Source organism: Mesitornis unicolor, unplaced genomic scaffold, assembly GCF_000695765.1.
Source record: "Mesitornis unicolor isolate BGI_N332 unplaced genomic scaffold, ASM69576v1 scaffold4499, whole genome shotgun sequence".
NCBI lineage: Eukaryota > Metazoa > Chordata > Aves > Mesitornithiformes > Mesitornithidae > Mesitornis > Mesitornis unicolor.
Genome location: NW_010206398.1, coordinates 23874 through 41664, shown reverse-complemented (window position 1 = coordinate 41664; position 17791 = coordinate 23874). Strand labels below are relative to the sequence as shown.

Here is a 17791-nt window from a genome sequence, read left to right as displayed (position 1 = left end):
CCGCTGCAGCGGAGATTTGGCCGCACACGTGTCTGGCAAGACCTGGGAGGTGGGGGCGCAGCGGCGGGAAAGGCCGCGGGTGGGAGGGAGGAGGGATGGGTGCACTAACAATAGCGGCGGCAGCAGCAGAAGTGCCAACGCGGCGGCTGCTTGCGTGGCAGCGGAGACCCCGAAATGGTGCTGGGAAAAGGATGGGAGGAGGTGGGGGTGCGTGGAGCGGGCCCAAGCCTAACCGCTGCCAACCAATGCCTTTGCTCCCGCAGCTGCCATCCTGGATGACCCCATGGAGTGCAGCAGAGGGGAGAGGCTCTCCATCACCCTGGCCAAGAACCGCATCAACCGCGCGCCTGAGCGGGCGGGGAAAGCCAGAGTGGAGGTGGACATCTTTGAGCTGCTGCGGGACAGCGAATATGAGACGGCGGAAACCAGTGAGTACCCTTCTGCGCAGCTGGTCCTTCCCCAGTTCTCTCCACCGCCTCGCAAGAGGGCTTGTCGCCATTTAGCTCGGCGGCCTGGGACAAATTATTGTCTTTGATTTGCATGCCAGTAAACAGAGGTAATGATGCAGGAGGTGGTGCTCCTTTGTAAAGTACTTAATGGTGTGCAAATAAGAGACTCTGGGCAAGTTCAGTGCAATTAAGTTATTTTTAAAACCCCGCAGAACAGAGTTTGTCAGCAAACATGATAGCTCTTTCAGTGCTTTAGATTGGCAGTGGATTTGTTTACACAAAACGAAGTTTTCAAGTGATGTTTGAAATCATGGGGTTTCAAAGGAGCTAATTTTGAAAGAGCAGAATACTTTCCACGTTGCTTTGAAGTCGCTGAATACAAACTGGTGTCTACTACAGGTGTTCCTCTAGATGCCAAACGTGTCAACCCCACGTTGATAAATGCAACAGGAATTGACAGTCAGCGCCCCTCAGACCTCTCAGGAGCCTGAGGGAGAGAGACCAAAATGATCTATAACAGCTTCTTCCTGTGAGAGGGAAAATCCTTTGGAATAGCATAGCTTCCCTTTAGAATAATTTTTAAGATGAACTTTAGACCTCAGGGGAAAACTATATTTTTTTTATTACAAACTGGCTTGAAAAAGCTGGAGAAATCTTTTTAAATAATAAAGATTTCAACTCTTTTCCCTGTGGGTTCTGTGTTCCAAGCCTGTGTAATCTACAGCGTATCCCAAAAAGGCACGATAGCGTGTTGTGGTCTAGAGCGGGCTGGTTTTTCCCCATAGCTTTGGTCTTCATTCTGCGCAGTGCTGAGCACCCCTGTGCTGGTGGCACCATGGGGCCGTGGCACCCAGCGCTGCTCGGGAACGGGCAGAATGGGCTCCGTAGGCCTGCGAGATCAGCAGGTCGCTCCTTCATTTCCTGAATTAGCGTTTGCATTATTTATAGAAGCGTTCAGTTAATAAAGTGGATTTCAGTGAGTACCTGTGTGTCTATTTATAGAGCCTGCCACCCATGAGGCAGTCCAGATTAAGATCATCACGTGCAGCATCGCAGGCGGTGTTTAAGACACAGATTCTCTGCCTTTTTGGATCCTTCGCCTCTTAACCTTTTCTTGGTCTTTCCCATCTGTTCAGGGATGTGCACATCTTGCTTTACTCTCACTTGGCACAGCAAATCGAGCTTCACTGGTTGGGCTGTGCAAAAGGGATGGGGGCTGCCTGTGTTTATAAGTCCATTCCCAGTTTGCCCCCAGGAGTATCCCAAATCAATGAGCCTCCTAGGACATGAGAAGATGGCACGCTTTGAAAGAATCAGTAGCATTTTCAGTTCCTTTCCCATAAATCTGCTGCACGTAGCAGTGTTTCTCGTATTTAGCTTTGCTCGGGAAATGGGCTCGATTGCCAAGTGACCCCGCAGGTCGTCAGCGGGATTTCTCTCTCACGTGCACCCCTGTAACACTGCTCAGAAATGTTTCTGCTGGGGCGTTTTTTCAAGCAGAAGGACGCTAATTTGCTGAGAATGAAGTATTATGCGAGGAATTGTTGATTTCAGCAGACGTGGTGTTCGGAGAGAGCAGGGAAATGGGATAAGTGAGGAAGAGGCAATCTTCCATTTCGAGTTTTCACCTCGGGGTGATTTTCATTGTTTTCTTTATTTTGACTTGCAGACTGTAGAAAGTAGAAAATGGAACAAACTGATTTGATTTTGGCGAAGTGAATATTCACATAATTTTGCAATACGATATCTCCCTTTTCTTTGGAAGGAAAAATGTCTTGAAGCATTTCTTACAAAAGAGAAAAAACCTGGATTCTGCATGGCTCCTCTATTAATGTCACTGAAGTTGTTCTGGATTTATCCTGGTAGCAGGGGAGAATCAGATCCTGTAACTTAAATTTCAAGGCTTTCAAATGTCTGACTTCTCAGCTTTAATATGGCACTGATATTTGTTATCACACGTAATATTAATAAAAGCAGTTTAGATGTTCTAACCTATGACTGCAAAGCTGTTATGCATCTGTTTAATACTGTTCTCAAATTTCATGCCCTTTGAATCACTATTAAATATCACAGCTAGCATGCTTAGCTGACTGATCTGGGAATGCTGTGATTACACCCCATCAGTGATATTCCATGTGCAGTGAGTGCTTCGGGAGAAGAAAGACTTTTTGAGAGTTAGTTTCTATTTTAACATTGAGCTGTTTGTCTTTCTTTTTGTCTTCCTGACTGACTCAGGCATCTTACTGTTAGGGGGCCACAAAATCACAACTGCTAGAGCAGGTAAAATATGAGTCAGTCTTAATCACATTCATGCATAGTTTGCCATTTCAGCTTTATATATGAATGAAAACAAACTTTGACTGTTCCTCTATGAACAACGTCATCTATGAAGTCCTGTGTTTTGAAATGAGCTTGCACTGAAAGGTTATGCATAGAGGGCTTTTAGCTGTTATAAATGAAGCCTGTTCTCTCTTTCTGTTTGATGTTTCAACTCCTTTTATGGAGATCCAAAATGACTTGTTTAATCATGTCTTTATCTAAAACACCTTATTCCTTTTGATGTCCGGGGAGGGACAGATTTTCTACTTGTCACCCTGTCCCCTATCGTCTCATCAGTCTTTTAAGCATCTTTCTGTTGTTAATCCAAACATTTCAGAGCAGGTCAGCAGGCAGAGCGAGCGAGCAACCGGAGGATTTTTAATTTTTATTTATTCACACCAATATTTCAAAGTGCCTGGTGCATCATTTCAGTGACAGTTGCTCAAATACACTATTCACATGTAAGCCTGCTGTGGTTGTGGCTTCTTGTTAAGAAGCACAAGGGATGCCGCAGGGAGCTGTGGTGCAGGACACACGCTCTGTAATGCTGTCTGTTGATGCACTTTTTGTATGAGAATCCCATCCTGACCAGTCCCTGTCACTCAAGATCCTCTGATACGTTTTGCAATCATGGAAACGTTGAGGTAATTGCATACCTTGCCTGCTCGTTTATTTTCAATTAGAGGCAGGAATGTTCTTTGCTTGGTGTTTGAAACCCTTGTATCAGGTACTTGTATACAAGAGATGCTGTGTTCTGCACCGTGGGTGGGTGCTCTCACCAGAGCCCTTTCAGCCATCCTTGGTGTCTGGGTCTGCAGCAATCAAAAATGTGTCCTGCACAGTATGTGGCTTACATGGCACCCATGTCTTGAAGGATGAAGAGACTCCACTGGCAGGGGCTATGCCAGTATCTGTGGTTATAGTTGGTCCGGTTATTGGGCATGAATTTTGAGTACAGGACTGATACTTCCACATCGCTGCAAATGCTCATCTGAATTCTCATGATGGTAGCAAGGTTGAGGCTTTTCTCCCTGTGGAGACTTAACAGCATCAGGTAATGTTCTGCAGTAGGAAATGTGTTTGGATTACAAGAGAAGCAGCTTTCCAAACATGGGTGAAACCTTTGCCTCGAGCACCTCCACTTTGTTTCCATTCGTCTTCCTTAATTTTACTGGATGTTTCACCTTTGAAGTGATAAGCCAGGTCTCTTTCTTCTGACAGTTGTTGCAATTCTGTTGCTATGACTACTTAACCCACTTTTTGCTCTCCATACTAGAGATGAGAAGAAGAGTGCTCGCCAACCTTTCCCCTGCATGCTCAACAGAATTCCCCCCCCCAGGATTTTTACCTCAACAACCTGTGGATAAGGAGGGCTTGGAGCAGCTCCTTCCTCCTAGATGCTGAATTGCAGAGCATCCGAAGGCTCTGCCGCAGCTGAGAGGGTCTGATGAGTGCCGCTGAAATTTTTCAAGGTTTTGAAATTGCTGGTGCTCTTATTTAGAAAGGTCTTCTGAAGAGGTGTAAGTGCCTGTAAATTTTTAAGCACAGAGGAAAAGCGAGTACTGGAGTACTTTGAAGATGCCACAGGAAAATCTCACTCGTTCTGTAGCAGATTGAGATGGCGGAGGGTGAGAGAGCACGGAAGGAAGGAAAGAAAACCCTGGAGATGATTGCACATCTCTGTCACCTTCTGCGAGAAGTTGGAGCAATCTGTCTAGTAGTAAATGGAGTTTTGTCTTCAAGTAGCACTTGAAGAGAACTAAAACCAGTTCCCCAAAGTGACAAACATTGGGGAAAGTTTGTCCTCAAAGTTTGTCCAAAATATCCTCAGCTTTTGGCCTAATATTCCAGTCCTGAGGCTATGGAGACGTATGAAGTCTAAGGGCAGAGATACCCACCTTGATTAGCTGATGTGATCTTCTGTAGATGTTCACTTGCTAAACACTGCTCAGCCCCATAGCTCACTGATCTAAAAAACCCCCAAGCGCTGCGTAGGCTCTCGTTTCGTGTCCGGTCTTGATTTAAAGAGTTGATGTTGAGATAAAACCCGCTCTTACTGTAGTACGACAGTTTTCATGATGCATTCCTTTCACTGCAAGAAAAATATGTTCTGGTTTGAGTTTTTCTAGCTCCACTTTCCAGCCGTTGAATCTGGCAAAGTTTTTACACCCATCCCAAAAGCTCACCTGACTCGTAAGCCAGGGACCTGCAGCGAGGATGGAGCTGTGAAACAGACCGGCCATTTGATACTGAAGACGCACTATCTTCAAAATCTCAGCTTTGTGATACGGTGCTTTAGTTTTCACATGTGAAAATGGTGTGAGCTCGCTCTTGCCAGAACCGCTAAGTAGTCGTGGTGGCTCCTTTCTCCCCCGCGGTATCGTCTTCCTTCAGAAAGCAGTCGCTTGACGCCAGTTGAGCCAATGTGGCTTTGTCTGTCCGGGGAGAAAGGAGCTGAGGCAGGGCTGGTGTTTCAGGATAAGCCATGACCAGCACGTGTTCAGAGGAGCTTTCAGAGTCCAGGGGTTCTGGTGCGAGGGGCTCTCGCCTTCTGTTCGCAAGGTTTTGCCTGCACAGGTTGCTCTGTAGGAGCGTTTCTGAGCGCTGTGGCTGACTGGGATGGCAGCGGGAGGTGACACCAGCTGGGGTACTCCTTGCAGTACCACTTGGCTAAACTTATGCTGTGAATTAAAAGGACAAAAGGTTGCAGTTTAACCCGGGAAGCTTGAGGGAAGAGGTTTAACTTCTTCATTTTGTCAGGGTCTTTTTATTGTTCAGCTAACCTTGGTGGCATGGAGCCAGAAGATTAACTACTGCCAGGGAAAAAAACCCAACAAACCAAATGAAAACCAGTAATAGAATCCTTATTATTATCACTGAGCTGTGCAGAGGATGAGAGCAGAAATTCGTACAAGTTTGTTTGCTGCTGGATGATGCTATGGAGCTAGGTCACTGCTGTGTTTAGTGTCTGCCATAAACTTTAATGAATGCTTTATCCTGGAGCATAGCAGGTGGGACCAAAAAGCGATGTTATAAGAGAGACCCCAGTTCTGAATTGGAGATGAGGATGCCAGGGCTTTGGGGAGAGTTCAGATGGGATTTGGAAAGGCTGGGGAAAGACAGAGAAGGGTGTTACTGTGGTTCAGAGAGAAAAGAGGGATTTTGGGGGGAGAGTATGTTGTGTGAAGGAGACAGTACTGTGTCCTTACTAAGGTGCAGCAGCTACTGTAAGCATGATTGTCAGCTGGAAATTAAGGATGAAGCCTAACACACGTTTCCTCTCTCTGGTGCCCACAGTGTGCCAGATTCTCCCAAAAGGGGTGGTAGGCGTCCTGGGACCTTCCTCAAGCCCCGCCTCGAGCTCTATTATCAGCAATATCTGTGGGGAGAAAGAGGTAAGTGGAAATGCCCCATGTTGGAGTGAGTCTATGTCCTTTTCCAGGGCTGGGAGGGTAACGCAGGAGCCCTGGCTCCTTCTTCCTGGTGGTTTGCGGCAGGTCTGGGGTGAGAGCAGAGTCATCTATGTGGGTAAGGGACACCACAGAGATCCTGCCCCGTTCCCCCTGCTGCTGCACGTCATCCTTCAAACCAGCGATGCTCTCAGTGGGCTCTGATCACAGCAGTGTCTCCCGCTGGCTGCTGCCTGCCGCTCCCTGGGAACACAGTGTTTTGCCGGTGATTTAGTAAGCGTGAATTAGGTTTTTTAATTTACCACTATACTGAGCAGCAGCGCCTTCTGCGCAGATCCCATGCAGAAGGGCTTCCTGCAGCCTCGCAGGGTTTTGTGTGAGACTTTGGCGTCTATGCCAAGTCCCAGCCGCAGCCGCACAGCTGCCTGCAGCTTCCAGCTCGGCCTCTCGCAGTTCTGGTTCAAGTCTGGTGCTCTGGTTCTCAGTCATGGTCTCTCCTTTCCACCCGTGCTCCCCAAACCCTCTCCAGCTGGTGTCCACGTGCCTCACCATCCCCAGTGTGTTCTCTCCCCGTGTCCTCGCTGCAATGCAGGGCAGGAACGTTGCTGTCAGCTTCCCTCATGTGCAGCACCAATGTGAACCAGGTCCCCGCTGACTGAGGGGTGCAGAAACCTGAGGTTGCCCTGGTGGATGCAGGTCCTGGCCAAAGTTCCTGGTTGTGACTTTGTGCACATACCTGGAAAGCTGCACCCCTTTCTACTTGCTGCTGTTCCAGCAATGCGAACCCTTTCTATCTGTGTCCAGACTATGTGATTGATTTAATATTTTACAGGCCTTGAACCATCTTACAGTGATCTGGCTCTGCTCTCAGGAAAAGAAATTGAGTTCTCTTCTCATAGTTCATCCTTTTAAAGCCAGATAACATCTCTCAGCCATTTAGTGATCTCTCTCTGGAGCCCAGCCTCCAAGGAGAGGAGTGTCTGGAACTGAGCCCTGTAAATAACTTGCAGTCACAAATGACTGCTGTTGTTTGTTCCCTGAGAATCAGAAGTGTTGAAGGGATGGAACAGATCTTTTAGACCTGGTGCTCTGGGCTACAGCAGGATGGGTCTCCTGAGAGTATTTTGTAGTGCTTTTGCCAGTTAAATGTCCCAGACATGTGCTCCATCCCAGACAAAGACAACTCTGCAGGAACAGACTGAGTGTTTTTCCCCTGAAATTCATATTTAGTCTGGGTCTCTGGTCTAAATCTCTATTTTTTTTCAGAAATCAAAGGTGAGTGCTAGTGCACTTCTAAGGTATTTGATTCTCAGGCTTGATCTCGGCTGCCCTCCTAGTGATGTAAACCTGCAGTAACTCCCTGTGATTTATATCACAGTAGCATCAGTTGGTGCCGCTGTGTTAAACGTGGTGCAGCAGCCCAGCCAGAGCCATTGTACTTGCAGCCAGACATCAAGTTAAAGGGAAGAGTGTCCCCATTTTACCACCGAGGCACCAGATGCTGCAGTAGCTGGCCTGATGTTCACCTATGGTAAAACTGGGAGATAAACCTCTCTCCTGCGTTACCCCTTGGCCCAAACATTTCCTTCCCTCCTGTCCAGAAAGGGACATTGCAGCGGGGCAGAGCGCTTGGGAAGGAGAGGAGCACTCTGGGACCGAGCATGAGGTCTGAACCGGGGCTGTGATCAGCGCTGGGTGCTTGCAGGATCCGTGGTGGGGACTGCTTTCACCTCTGTCTGCATCCCTCTCTCTGGTCGTGGTTGTTGCTGCATGTCTCAGACTCCATTGGCTCCCCAGAGCAGTCAGCACGCTTGTACTGGAGCTGCCCTGTCTGCTCTGGTTAGAGGGATTTGCCTTTCACTTCTCTCCCTATTAATAGAGCCTGGGATGAGGCTGCAGAGTGAAACCAAGGCAGATAGGAGCTTATTACACTTTAACTTTCCTACTGCTAACCAAACAGCTTACACTGTCAATAAAGCAGCCATCACAACCTACTAATAGCCTTTCCCAAGAGGAGAGAGGTGGGAGGCTTAGGGTGAAACTTTATGGAAGGACTAATAATGGAGGAAAAGAGGACTTGACACTCCTCTAATGAAGCAGAAGCAGATGTTTCCCTTTCTCTCTCTTCTTCCAAATAATTCACTCAGCAAAAGGAAAACAATATTCCTTCTCCTAATTTGGCTGAACCCCCGGTGTCTGGGCTTGATCTGGCTGCCCACCCCTTCCCTCTACACCAACATGCAGGCGTGCAGCAGCGCTGCCTCGCAGCGAGCCCTCGGGCTGCTTCCCTGCTCCCGCTTCTCCCAGCTCCCTGGGAAACAGCATCCCGCCCCCTGCTCCACTGTATTAATGACAAGCATTATTAGGACGCGCGGTTACGGTCCCGTTGGAGCCTGCCCACCGTATGGCCACCTGTTACCTCTCTGCTGATCAAAAAAGCCCAAAGCTTCTGGCTGCTGCATCTGTTCCTCTCCCTCCTGAGCCTTGCCAGAGCAGGGTCATCTTGTTCTTCCCTTCATCTCTCCTAATTACCTGGCGACACATCGGTACCGCAGGCAGAGGTGGATTTGCAGCACTTCATCCATCTAGCGCGCAGCAAAGGTCTGGGGCTCTCCAGCATGGGCTGTGTAACTCCCTGCCTGCCTGCAAAGCATCCTCCGTGTTTACCCAGGCAGCAAGCCCAAAATGAAGTGTGGGCCCGACTACAATTAGTGCCCAAGCTAATTAGGTTTAACTCATCCGGAATGGTTTCCTGTGCTGTAATCACAGCCCCCGTTGCCTTTCTCTGAGTGGCTCAGCAAGACTTTTCCTGATCCTCTCCTTCCCATGGCTTCTTGTCACTCTCATAATTATTTTCCTCTGCTATTGCACAAAATCCCACCTTCCTCTCTTCACTCTGGTGATGCTTCTGCAGTTTTATTAGGATATTTCACTTTCTGCCCGCTGTGCATTTCACACCAAAGGTCCTTTTATGGTAGATTTACTTGTTTTCATTTCTTTTTCCTCTCTAATCATGTTTTCTTCCCTGTCCTCCCCACTTAGGTTCCTCACTTCAAAGTGGCACCAGAGGAGTTCCTGAAGCTGCAGCTCCAGCGCTTCACCACCCTCAACCTCCACCCCAGCAACACCGACATCAGCGTGGCCGTGGCAGGGATCCTGAAATTCTTCAACTGCACCACTGCCTGCCTCATCTGTGCCAAAGCTGAATGTGAGTCCTTCCCGGGCTCGTTTTGGCTGCCCCTCTGCTCTCGGTGCCTTCCGTCCTATCTCCTTTTGTGTGTTTGGTGCCTGATGGAGAAGGTCCCGCAGGCAGTGGTCTCAAGGTCTCTTTGTTGGCAGCAGGAGGGCACGCAGTCAGAGCAGCCTGAAACAGCGCAGACTTCCAGGGCAGGTTGTCCACCCTGTTTTTGTGGTGTTTGTGAGAGGAGGAAAGGGGATGGGGAGAGACTTGTCTGCCTTCTGTTTGACAATCTGAAGAGGGTTTTACTAGCACAGGTGGGCCTTAGAAATGGAGAAAAAAAAAAAAGGCTTGGGCTTGTTTCTGGAGATTATTTCAGGCAAGTAAAGCTTTTTGAAATATGTCTTTCCCAAGCCCGCATGCAGTTTGTGGCTTAAAAGCAGGACTTGATTAATAGTCAGTACATTGCACACCCTCTTGGACTCTGCAGCCATACATCTGCTGGTAATTGTGCGGCTGGACGCTGGAGCAGTCACCTCGGCAAGACCATATCCATCTCTGCTTAACTCTCCTGACGTGGCAGGAGCAGGCTCTGCATCGCAGTGGTTAGAGGTGGTAGTAAAGTGTGTCCCAGGCGCTTTAAGGTCGTGTGTAGGTAGGTAGCTGGTGTGTAGTAGCCACAGCTCTTTTGCTTTTATTGTCCTGTGGCCAGATTCATTAGCAGTGGAGTTTGCTGTACTAGCAAGCCTAGAAGAGGGGCTTTGAGAAGGCCCGTGGATCCAGTGATAGCTCTGGGGACACTGGCAGTGTCTGACCAGGTACAAAGGAAAGGCAGTTTCCTCTCCAGCTAGCCCTGGGCAAACTTCACACCCCAGCCGTGCAAGCAACACAGCGCTGTGGCAGACTCCTGTGCAGGGATAGGAGGAGTAAGAGTGTCTTTGCCTTTTCTTTTCTCTTTATGTGCCCTGAGGAGACCACATCCTCAGCTAATCCAAGTCAGTAAATTGCCTTCAGTGAGCATGCTCGGATTCACCCCAGCAGAGGACCTGACCCAAAATTATGCAATTAAAAGCATGCAAATTATCTCCTACATTACTTCTAGTGATGGAATTTTTCATTGTCTAACCTTAAGCAAAAAAGGAAAGGAAAAAAGAGAAGGAAGAGAAGATAATGAGGTTTTCTCACCTGCCACGCAGCACGCTCACAGCTCTGCTGGGAACACAGACACACATCAGCACCCCAGCGTACCCCCTGCCCTTCTCCCCACTTACCTGCCAAAACACGCGGGTGCCTCCCGTTGAATGCAGCCTGGGATTAATGTGATTGTTCATTTAACTGGATCAAAACCTTGAGAACTAAATTGCTCGCATTAAAGTAACACCCTTTTAATTGAATCCATCCAGTTTATTTTACTCTGGTGTTCCTGGATAGCTCAGTTTTTAGGATGTGCTGTGCAATCGGAGTCCTTCCCAGGCCTGGGAAAGCAGTGGGATGGGTGCCTTTCATGCATCCTGCTTTGTTCTCAGTAAGGACCTTACCTGAGCTAGGACTGAAGCACAACATGCTAACTATAACGGAGGGCAGCAAAGACATAATTCAGCTTCATGTAGGAGAACAAACCCTCATTTTTCCTTAGGATAAGGAGTGTTCCTAAGCACAGTCCTTAAACAACTAACTCAAGGCACTTTGGGCTTTTGGAAGGTTCCCTGGAGGCAAATAAGGGGAGCATACAAGCTGTCTTTTCATCAGTGAGGAAATGCTGTTTTGAGGAATGTTGTTGTTTAGATCCCAGGAGGCGAAGTCATAGCTGTTTTGGTTTAAGTGCAAGGCTGTGTGATGGGACTCCTGGGTGCTATCCAGTCACACTCACACTATCACTGTAAGGAATCGCATCCTCTGGGGACTGAGAGGGATTTCTTCTGGCAGAAGCAGAAAATGACCCTCAAAGTCAATGGACTTAGGCCAGCCTAAGTGTAATGCGCTGGTGAATAGAATGAGATGATGTGACTCGGTTTCTCTCCGGTGTGGAATAATTAGCGAGTTTGTGAACTGCTCTGAAGTCCTAACGTGGCAGATTTTGTGTGGTTCCACAGAAACCTTAACCCGAAAAGGCAACCGCAGACAAATCCAGGGTTGCGTTGACTTCATAGGAGCTACTCTGTCAGCTCAGACTGTCAGAGGGAAGGAGATAACATGCAGCTTTTAGGAAGAGAGACCAGGGTCTGAGATCAAAAAGCTTGTGCCTGCCCTAGGGCTGTAGGGAGGTGTTTGAACCAGTGCTGTTGAGTCTACGAGCAAGGCTGGATGATGGAAATCACCATTTCTCTTCCCAACTGTCCTACTGGCTGCTCTGGATGTTTGCATACGAAAAGGAAAAATAAACTAAGCAAGGTCAGGACTTCCTATGGGCCAGCTTGAAGCACTGACCTGCCTCGGTGCGTCCCTATGGTCCCCACAGGACTGTTCAGATGGCACATGTCTCATGCAGCCTCTCTGCCCATGGTGGTCCTGACTTGAGTACTTCAGAGCTGCCAGGAGGGGACTACAAGGCCTTGCTCGTGTTCGGCCTGCGGAGCAGCCTTCTGAAGTGCCACTCTGTCAGCAGCAGCATCTCGCATCCTCTCGTCATCAAACAGAGGGGAATCTCTTCAGATAATAGAGACTTCCCTCCACACGGCAAGAGAAGCTGCAAGCAGGAGGCCCAGGAGGCTGCAGGTAGGATCTAACGTGCTAGAAATGATAATTTCCGTGAGCCAGAGGAGGAAATCAACGGCTTCCTTTTATTTCCCTGGTCCCACTTCCTCTTCTCTGTGCCTGATGTGCTTTAGAAGCTTAGCAGCAGGTCTCTGCCTTCCTCCCACCAGAGGCCAGGGTGGGCTCATGTCCCAGTGAGCTGTGGGCTGGAGGGGAAGGCAGCGATGGGGGTGCAGATGTAGTGAGCAGAGAGAGAAATGGAGAGGAGGCTGAGGGTCTGATGTGAATCACGCACTCACAGCAGTTGGCAGAGGGATGCTCTCCAGCTTGCAAGATTAACTTGCAGCAGAGATATACAATCTTTGGCGTAAAGGAGCAGGATCTAATTTTATTTCTGCAGGAAATTAAGTAGAAAAGGTGCGTTTCCCAAGGGGACGGCTGAAGATTTTCCTCCAGACACCCACGCCTTTCCCTGTACTTCAGTCCCCTTGAAAGCCACGCCATGGTGTAAATCTGGGCTTCTCCCTCTGGCAGGCTGGTGTGCAGAATAGTGTGGTTTTCCCTTCTCCCTCAGGTCTGTCCCACGCTGAGTGCTGTGACCTCTGGCAGTGCCCCGTACCCACTGCAGTGCACACACACCGTGCTGCCAGCCCCTGCTTTGCCGTGGTGTTTGCCCAGGGGCACTCTCCAAGGGCAGAAGTGTTTTATGTTCAGTCCACGGGCTGCAATGCCAGCAAAGGGGGTCCTGGCTGTGCTCAGCCCTCATCACTGGCTTGAATTGGCTGCAGGTTTGGTAGCCAGTGCTTGGGGAGCTGCATCTGGTGCTGCCTCCCCTCCTCCTGCACATCCGCTTCTTACAGAGAGCAGTGTTAAACAGCATGAAATTTAAATTGTTGTGGAAAAAAGGGTAAGTTCCCATGTCCTTTTTGTAATGCAAGATTTTTATAAAGTTAGTAAAGTGCTCTTAAAATCTTCCTCAGTTTTGCAGCAGCAGATTTTGCTGGGATGAGCTGTAAGTAAACTTGGTATTCTCAGGACTGGTACTTGCAGCGGCCTGCCTGGTGGCTCGCAGGTGTGGAACAGGGTGAACATAAACCTCGCAGAGATTAAAATTAGTTTAAATTTGCTGGTCATTTGAGCTAGCACACAGAAAGGTATTCAGGTGAGGTCTGGCCCATGTGTCCTGTACACAGAGTGAATTCACTGACTGGTGAGGAAGAAAAAGAAGCTGGTGTGATGCAGAGAAGTCCTGGCTGTGGCTCGTTTTTTTTAGTCCCTTGCTGAGTTCCTGCTTGTACTCAGAGAAAAGGAAAGAGGAGAGTGCATTGTATAGAGCTCAGTGCAAACTTGGCTTGCTGAAAAACTCTGACAGTGAATTGAGAGGCTCCTCATCTCGGATGTATCCCTTTTAACGCACTGCTTTGTTACCTTTATGAAGTGCTGGGAGTCCTTGAAAGCAGCGCTCTCTAACGCTAATCACATCGTATTGTGTCGTTTCCCCAGCCTCTGACCCTTCTGGTGAATGAGCGGTTCCATGCAGTCAATAGTATGGTGAGGTTAAGAGCAGAGCTCTGACTTGAGGATGGGTTTCGCCCCTCAGCCAGCTGGGATGTGATTCTGCTCATGGTTCTGCTCTTTTCACTTTCCTTCAGCTCAGCTTTTCCTTCCTTGCAGATTGTCTTTCTGCAGGGACGGGATGTGTGTGACCGTGCTGTCTTGCTAATGATTACATCTGATGGTCTCTCTGGTCAATCAAACTTGACAGGAGGTTATTTCCTGATGAAACTCAGCAGCTGGATAGAAGAGACAGGCTCTACCAAATATGCTTTCTTGACTAAGAAAAGCTGCAGCAGGAGCTTTGACGTCTTAGTGTAGATATCAAGGAAGCTGTGTTGGAAGAAGCCCTTGCAATGACCTAGCTGCAGGAATAATCTTCAATCCAAAGAGCCAAAGGCTCAAATCCAGGGCAGTGAGGACTCTTCCATGTGGGTGCCCACTGATTACTGCTTTTCTCCAGCTGCCGTCTGAAGGGAGACCCCAGTCCTGCAGACCGCATGGGGAGGGCCAAGGTAGCCAGAGTCCTGGCTCTTCCCCATGGTGCCCGAGGAGGTGGAGGGCTGTGCTGGGCCCAATGGAGGGGCTCCGTGGGGGCACAGTCAGATGACAGAGCAGAGAGAGGGATGAGGGCTCGGAGGTGGAGGTGGGTCTCCAGAGACTGTGCCCAGCGATGGAGCTACTGCACTGCGAACTGCTGATTTCTCCATAAAGCACCAAATATCCTGGGTTGGGTTGGTTTGTTTGTTGTTCTACTCTTGGCTTCTGTGCGTCTCTAGGAATTCGCAGTCTGCAAGTAATTCTGCACTACGCTAGGACCATGCTCACAGTTGCTTTAGCAGTTTTTTTTCATGTAGACCTAATGTTGTCTTCTTGTCTGACCAGCGATAGCCAGAACAGCCCTGCATGCAGGAAAATAACAGAGAACTTGTCTGGACTCGGGTCCTGAGTGAATTTGTCTCAGTGATCTTATCTCTACTGAAGTGGCTTTTGGGGCCAGTTTTTGTCTGGAGAGCAGCTGGAGCAGCTCCATCATTTCCCATTCCCTGTGCTGCAGCCCCACATCGTTTTGCAGCGCACAGACGCAGAACTGCAGGGCTGCTTCCCACCAGGGATGACTGTGGGCCGTGGGAGAAGTGCTTTGTGAACCAAGCATAACATTTAATGGTCTCTGTTTTTTTCCTTCCTTTTATTCAAAGGCCTTTTAAACCTAGAGAAGCTGCTCCGACAGTTCCTCATTTCCAAGGACACGCTCTCAGTTCGGATGCTGGATGACAGCCGGGATCCTACCCCTCTCCTGAAGGAGATCCGAGACGACAAAACAGCCACCATCATTGTGCACGCCAACGCCTCCATGTCTCATACCATTCTGCAGAAGGTAAGTGTCCATTAAGTGCCACCGTTGTACTCGCGGCTGCTTCCCTCGAACGCGATGCTGTGTGCGGTACATGAGCGTGCAGGTGTTGTATGATAATGGAGTGTAAAAATTCCTGCAGCAGCACTGGAAATGGTCTCTGCTGAGAGGGGAATTGCCACTGATGGAGTTCCTGGGGAAAATAATTTGCTCTCTCTTTCCAGGACTGTATCTGCAGAAGCAGCGGTTTAATTGCTCTGAGCTGATGTGTTTGCTTTCTAGAAGTGGTGCATGCTTGTGGCTCCTCTTGCTGTCAGGCAGCTGTGGAGGGCTGCTTAGCACTCTGAAATGAGTCAATCAGTGCAATAGTTCCTTCTTTTTTTTCTTCCAAGTACATTTCTAACTTTTGCTTCTTTTTTTTGGTCTTATTAACCAAGGTTTTATTTTAATCATGTTTATTTTTAAATGGTCTCCTGCTGCAGTTTTTAGCATTTGTTTTGGTAGTCGGCTTCAAAATTGAGCAGTGGCTCCAGATGGAGTCTAAAGTTGCGTAGAGTTTCCCACATCCTGGAAGGAACAAGAAGTATTTTCCTGAATGGAGTCCAGATCCAAGCACTGGGACCCCCCCTTGGCTGTTGGTGCAGGCATTACATGCGGTGTCCTGGCTGCGTTAGCAGGCAGGCAGTCATTCAGAGGCCTCGACTGCATCAGATTTATCCCTGATGTCAGCCAACAGAAACCTTTAGAGCTGGTTTTATTATCTCCTTTCCATTACCCAAGACTTCTATTCCATTGCTTGCAGTTTTGCATTTCTAAATAGGCAGGTTTGGGGGGTTTTGGGTCTCCTCTGTACAGGGTTTTGGGATTTTTTTCGTGGTTTTTCTTTTTTCCTTCCTTTCTCCTGGTCCCTGTTGCGTGCTGCCTGGCTGCTGAGGGCTGTCCCCCTCCTCTGTTGCTATAGTGACTTCCCGCAGGCACACAGCAGCGCTCTTTGGGCACCCGCAGTCTCCCTTCCCTTCTCGAGCATCCTTCTGCCACAGCTGATAAAGATGTCAGAGATTGCCACAATTCCTCAGCAGCTCAGTAAAACCTAATGTGGTCTTCCCAGCTAGAGGATTGTAGGAACGGAAGGTAATAAATAATGAGCTTCTGATCCGGCAACTTCTCGCACCTTGGGAGGCTGGTAAGTATATTCTGTATAGAGGTGCAACCAGAGCAGGGAGTGAGCTTGTGGTGAGCAGACAGGTATAGCCTTGGCCACTGCCCACCGGTTGCCAAAAGCAAGAATAATGGTTTGAAAGCGCCTTGTGTCAGCCCTGTCTCAAGAGACCGGTCCTGGCCTCGGACAACGAGAGAAATTGCAGTTTCTCATTTCTTGCCCTCCACATATGGTCTGGAGACACATGGTTGCTTCCACAATTACTGGCCTGTCCCGGCCGCCCACCTGCCAGCAGGCACGGTAAATGGATGGGAGCGATGCTCGCAGGAAGCGCTTTGTTGCTGGCTTTGATTTTCTGCCCTTGAAATCGAATGCGCTGACTTCAAAGTGGGTCAGAGGGAGCGCTGACATTATCGCTGTCCCCAGGAAGGGAGCAGAGAGGGAAATGGGTGCCAGGTTTTATGGCGTACGGGCTTAAAAATGAGGCAGCTGTCTGGAAAGCAGGTCAGCAGCCGCCTCTGGAGTCGTGGGGCTCTTTTGGTCAAATGACTTTGCTGTGTCCGTTTTGTCACCTGTGCAAGGGACAGGGTGACAGTGTGCAACCGAAGGGCAGGGCACAGCCAGACCTCAGCCACCCTCAGTCATCTGTGGGCTTCTAAAGCTCTCCCCTCTGTGCTAATTCCCATAGCATTGGTAATGACCTTGGGCAGGAATAGGGAGAGGTGCAACCTAAGCCGCTGTTTCCCCGTATCTTTCCTTCACCCACTTTCAGCTGTCGCCATCCTCCAGCTTCCTGGGGGTGATGGGAAGGGACTAACACCAAGTAAGGAAGTGCTGCCTTTGGTCCTTCCCTCCCTGCCTCCAGTTCCTCTGCGTGGTCCGGGGTGATGGGAAAACCTCTTTGCCAAGGTCCGGAAGCATGGTTTGAGACCAGCTGTGCTTGGCAGTGAAACACAAGCTTCCAGGAGGATCTGCTGATTAATCCCCCACGTTCCTGAGCATCTGTTCCCACAGCCAGCTCCTCACATACCGAGAATCTTGAATTTTGGAAAAGGACTTTGATGATCTGGTCTGCGGTCTCTAGAACAGATCGTCTTATGGAGGAGTCTGTGTCCTTCCCTCTGCATCTCCATGCCCTCCTTTTTTCTATTTCTGCGGCCATCGCAACCCTGTCTAAATTCTGGAGAACAGCCTGAGTTACTAGATTTCATTCATGCTAATTAATTTTTGGGACTGGAGCCCAAATCTGACTGATACGTGTGGGAAAACCACCACTGGGATGACTCTCCTTTTTCTGTAACTCCAGAAGACCTTTTTCAGCCTTGCTCTATGCCTCATAGCATTTGTAGCAAAAGGAGAAGGAACTCAAGGGACTCCTCATCCCAAGGGGCTCTGGAAGCTGAGACTGAAGGACCCCACTTTACCTTGCTGGGTTCTGTACGGGCCGTTGATAGGGATGCTAAAGCTTTTACTTCCAGTGAGCATCATCCTTCCAGGTTGTTCTTGGCTGGATACACCCACACGCAGAGATCCCTGAATGTCACCTTGCACCGTGCGGAAGAGGGAGCAGGGATGGTCGCAGTGGTCTGGAGCTGTGGCTCACGCAGTGTTGGGCGGTTTCTTCCCTGCCAGGCAGCCCCGTGCGGGCGCTTTGTCAGTGCTGTCGTGGAGAGG

General features: G+C 49.1%; 1 protein-coding gene across 1 annotated transcript in view; it reads left to right on the top strand.

Annotated features, from left to right (window-relative positions):
- Window positions 1-263: 263 nt before the first annotated feature.
- Window positions 264-17791, top strand: part of LOC104546353 (glutamate receptor ionotropic, kainate 4) — a gene marked incomplete at both ends in the record, with an annotated part of 40049 nt that continues 22521 nt past the window's right edge. Inside the window, 4 exons of the mRNA XM_010191725.1 lie at window positions 264-428; window positions 6066-6163; window positions 9221-9386; window positions 14804-14982. Coding sequence (XP_010190027.1) covers window positions 264-428; window positions 6066-6163; window positions 9221-9386; window positions 14804-14982 — 608 coding nt within the window. The remainder of the gene's footprint in view (window positions 429-6065; window positions 6164-9220; window positions 9387-14803; window positions 14983-17791) is intronic.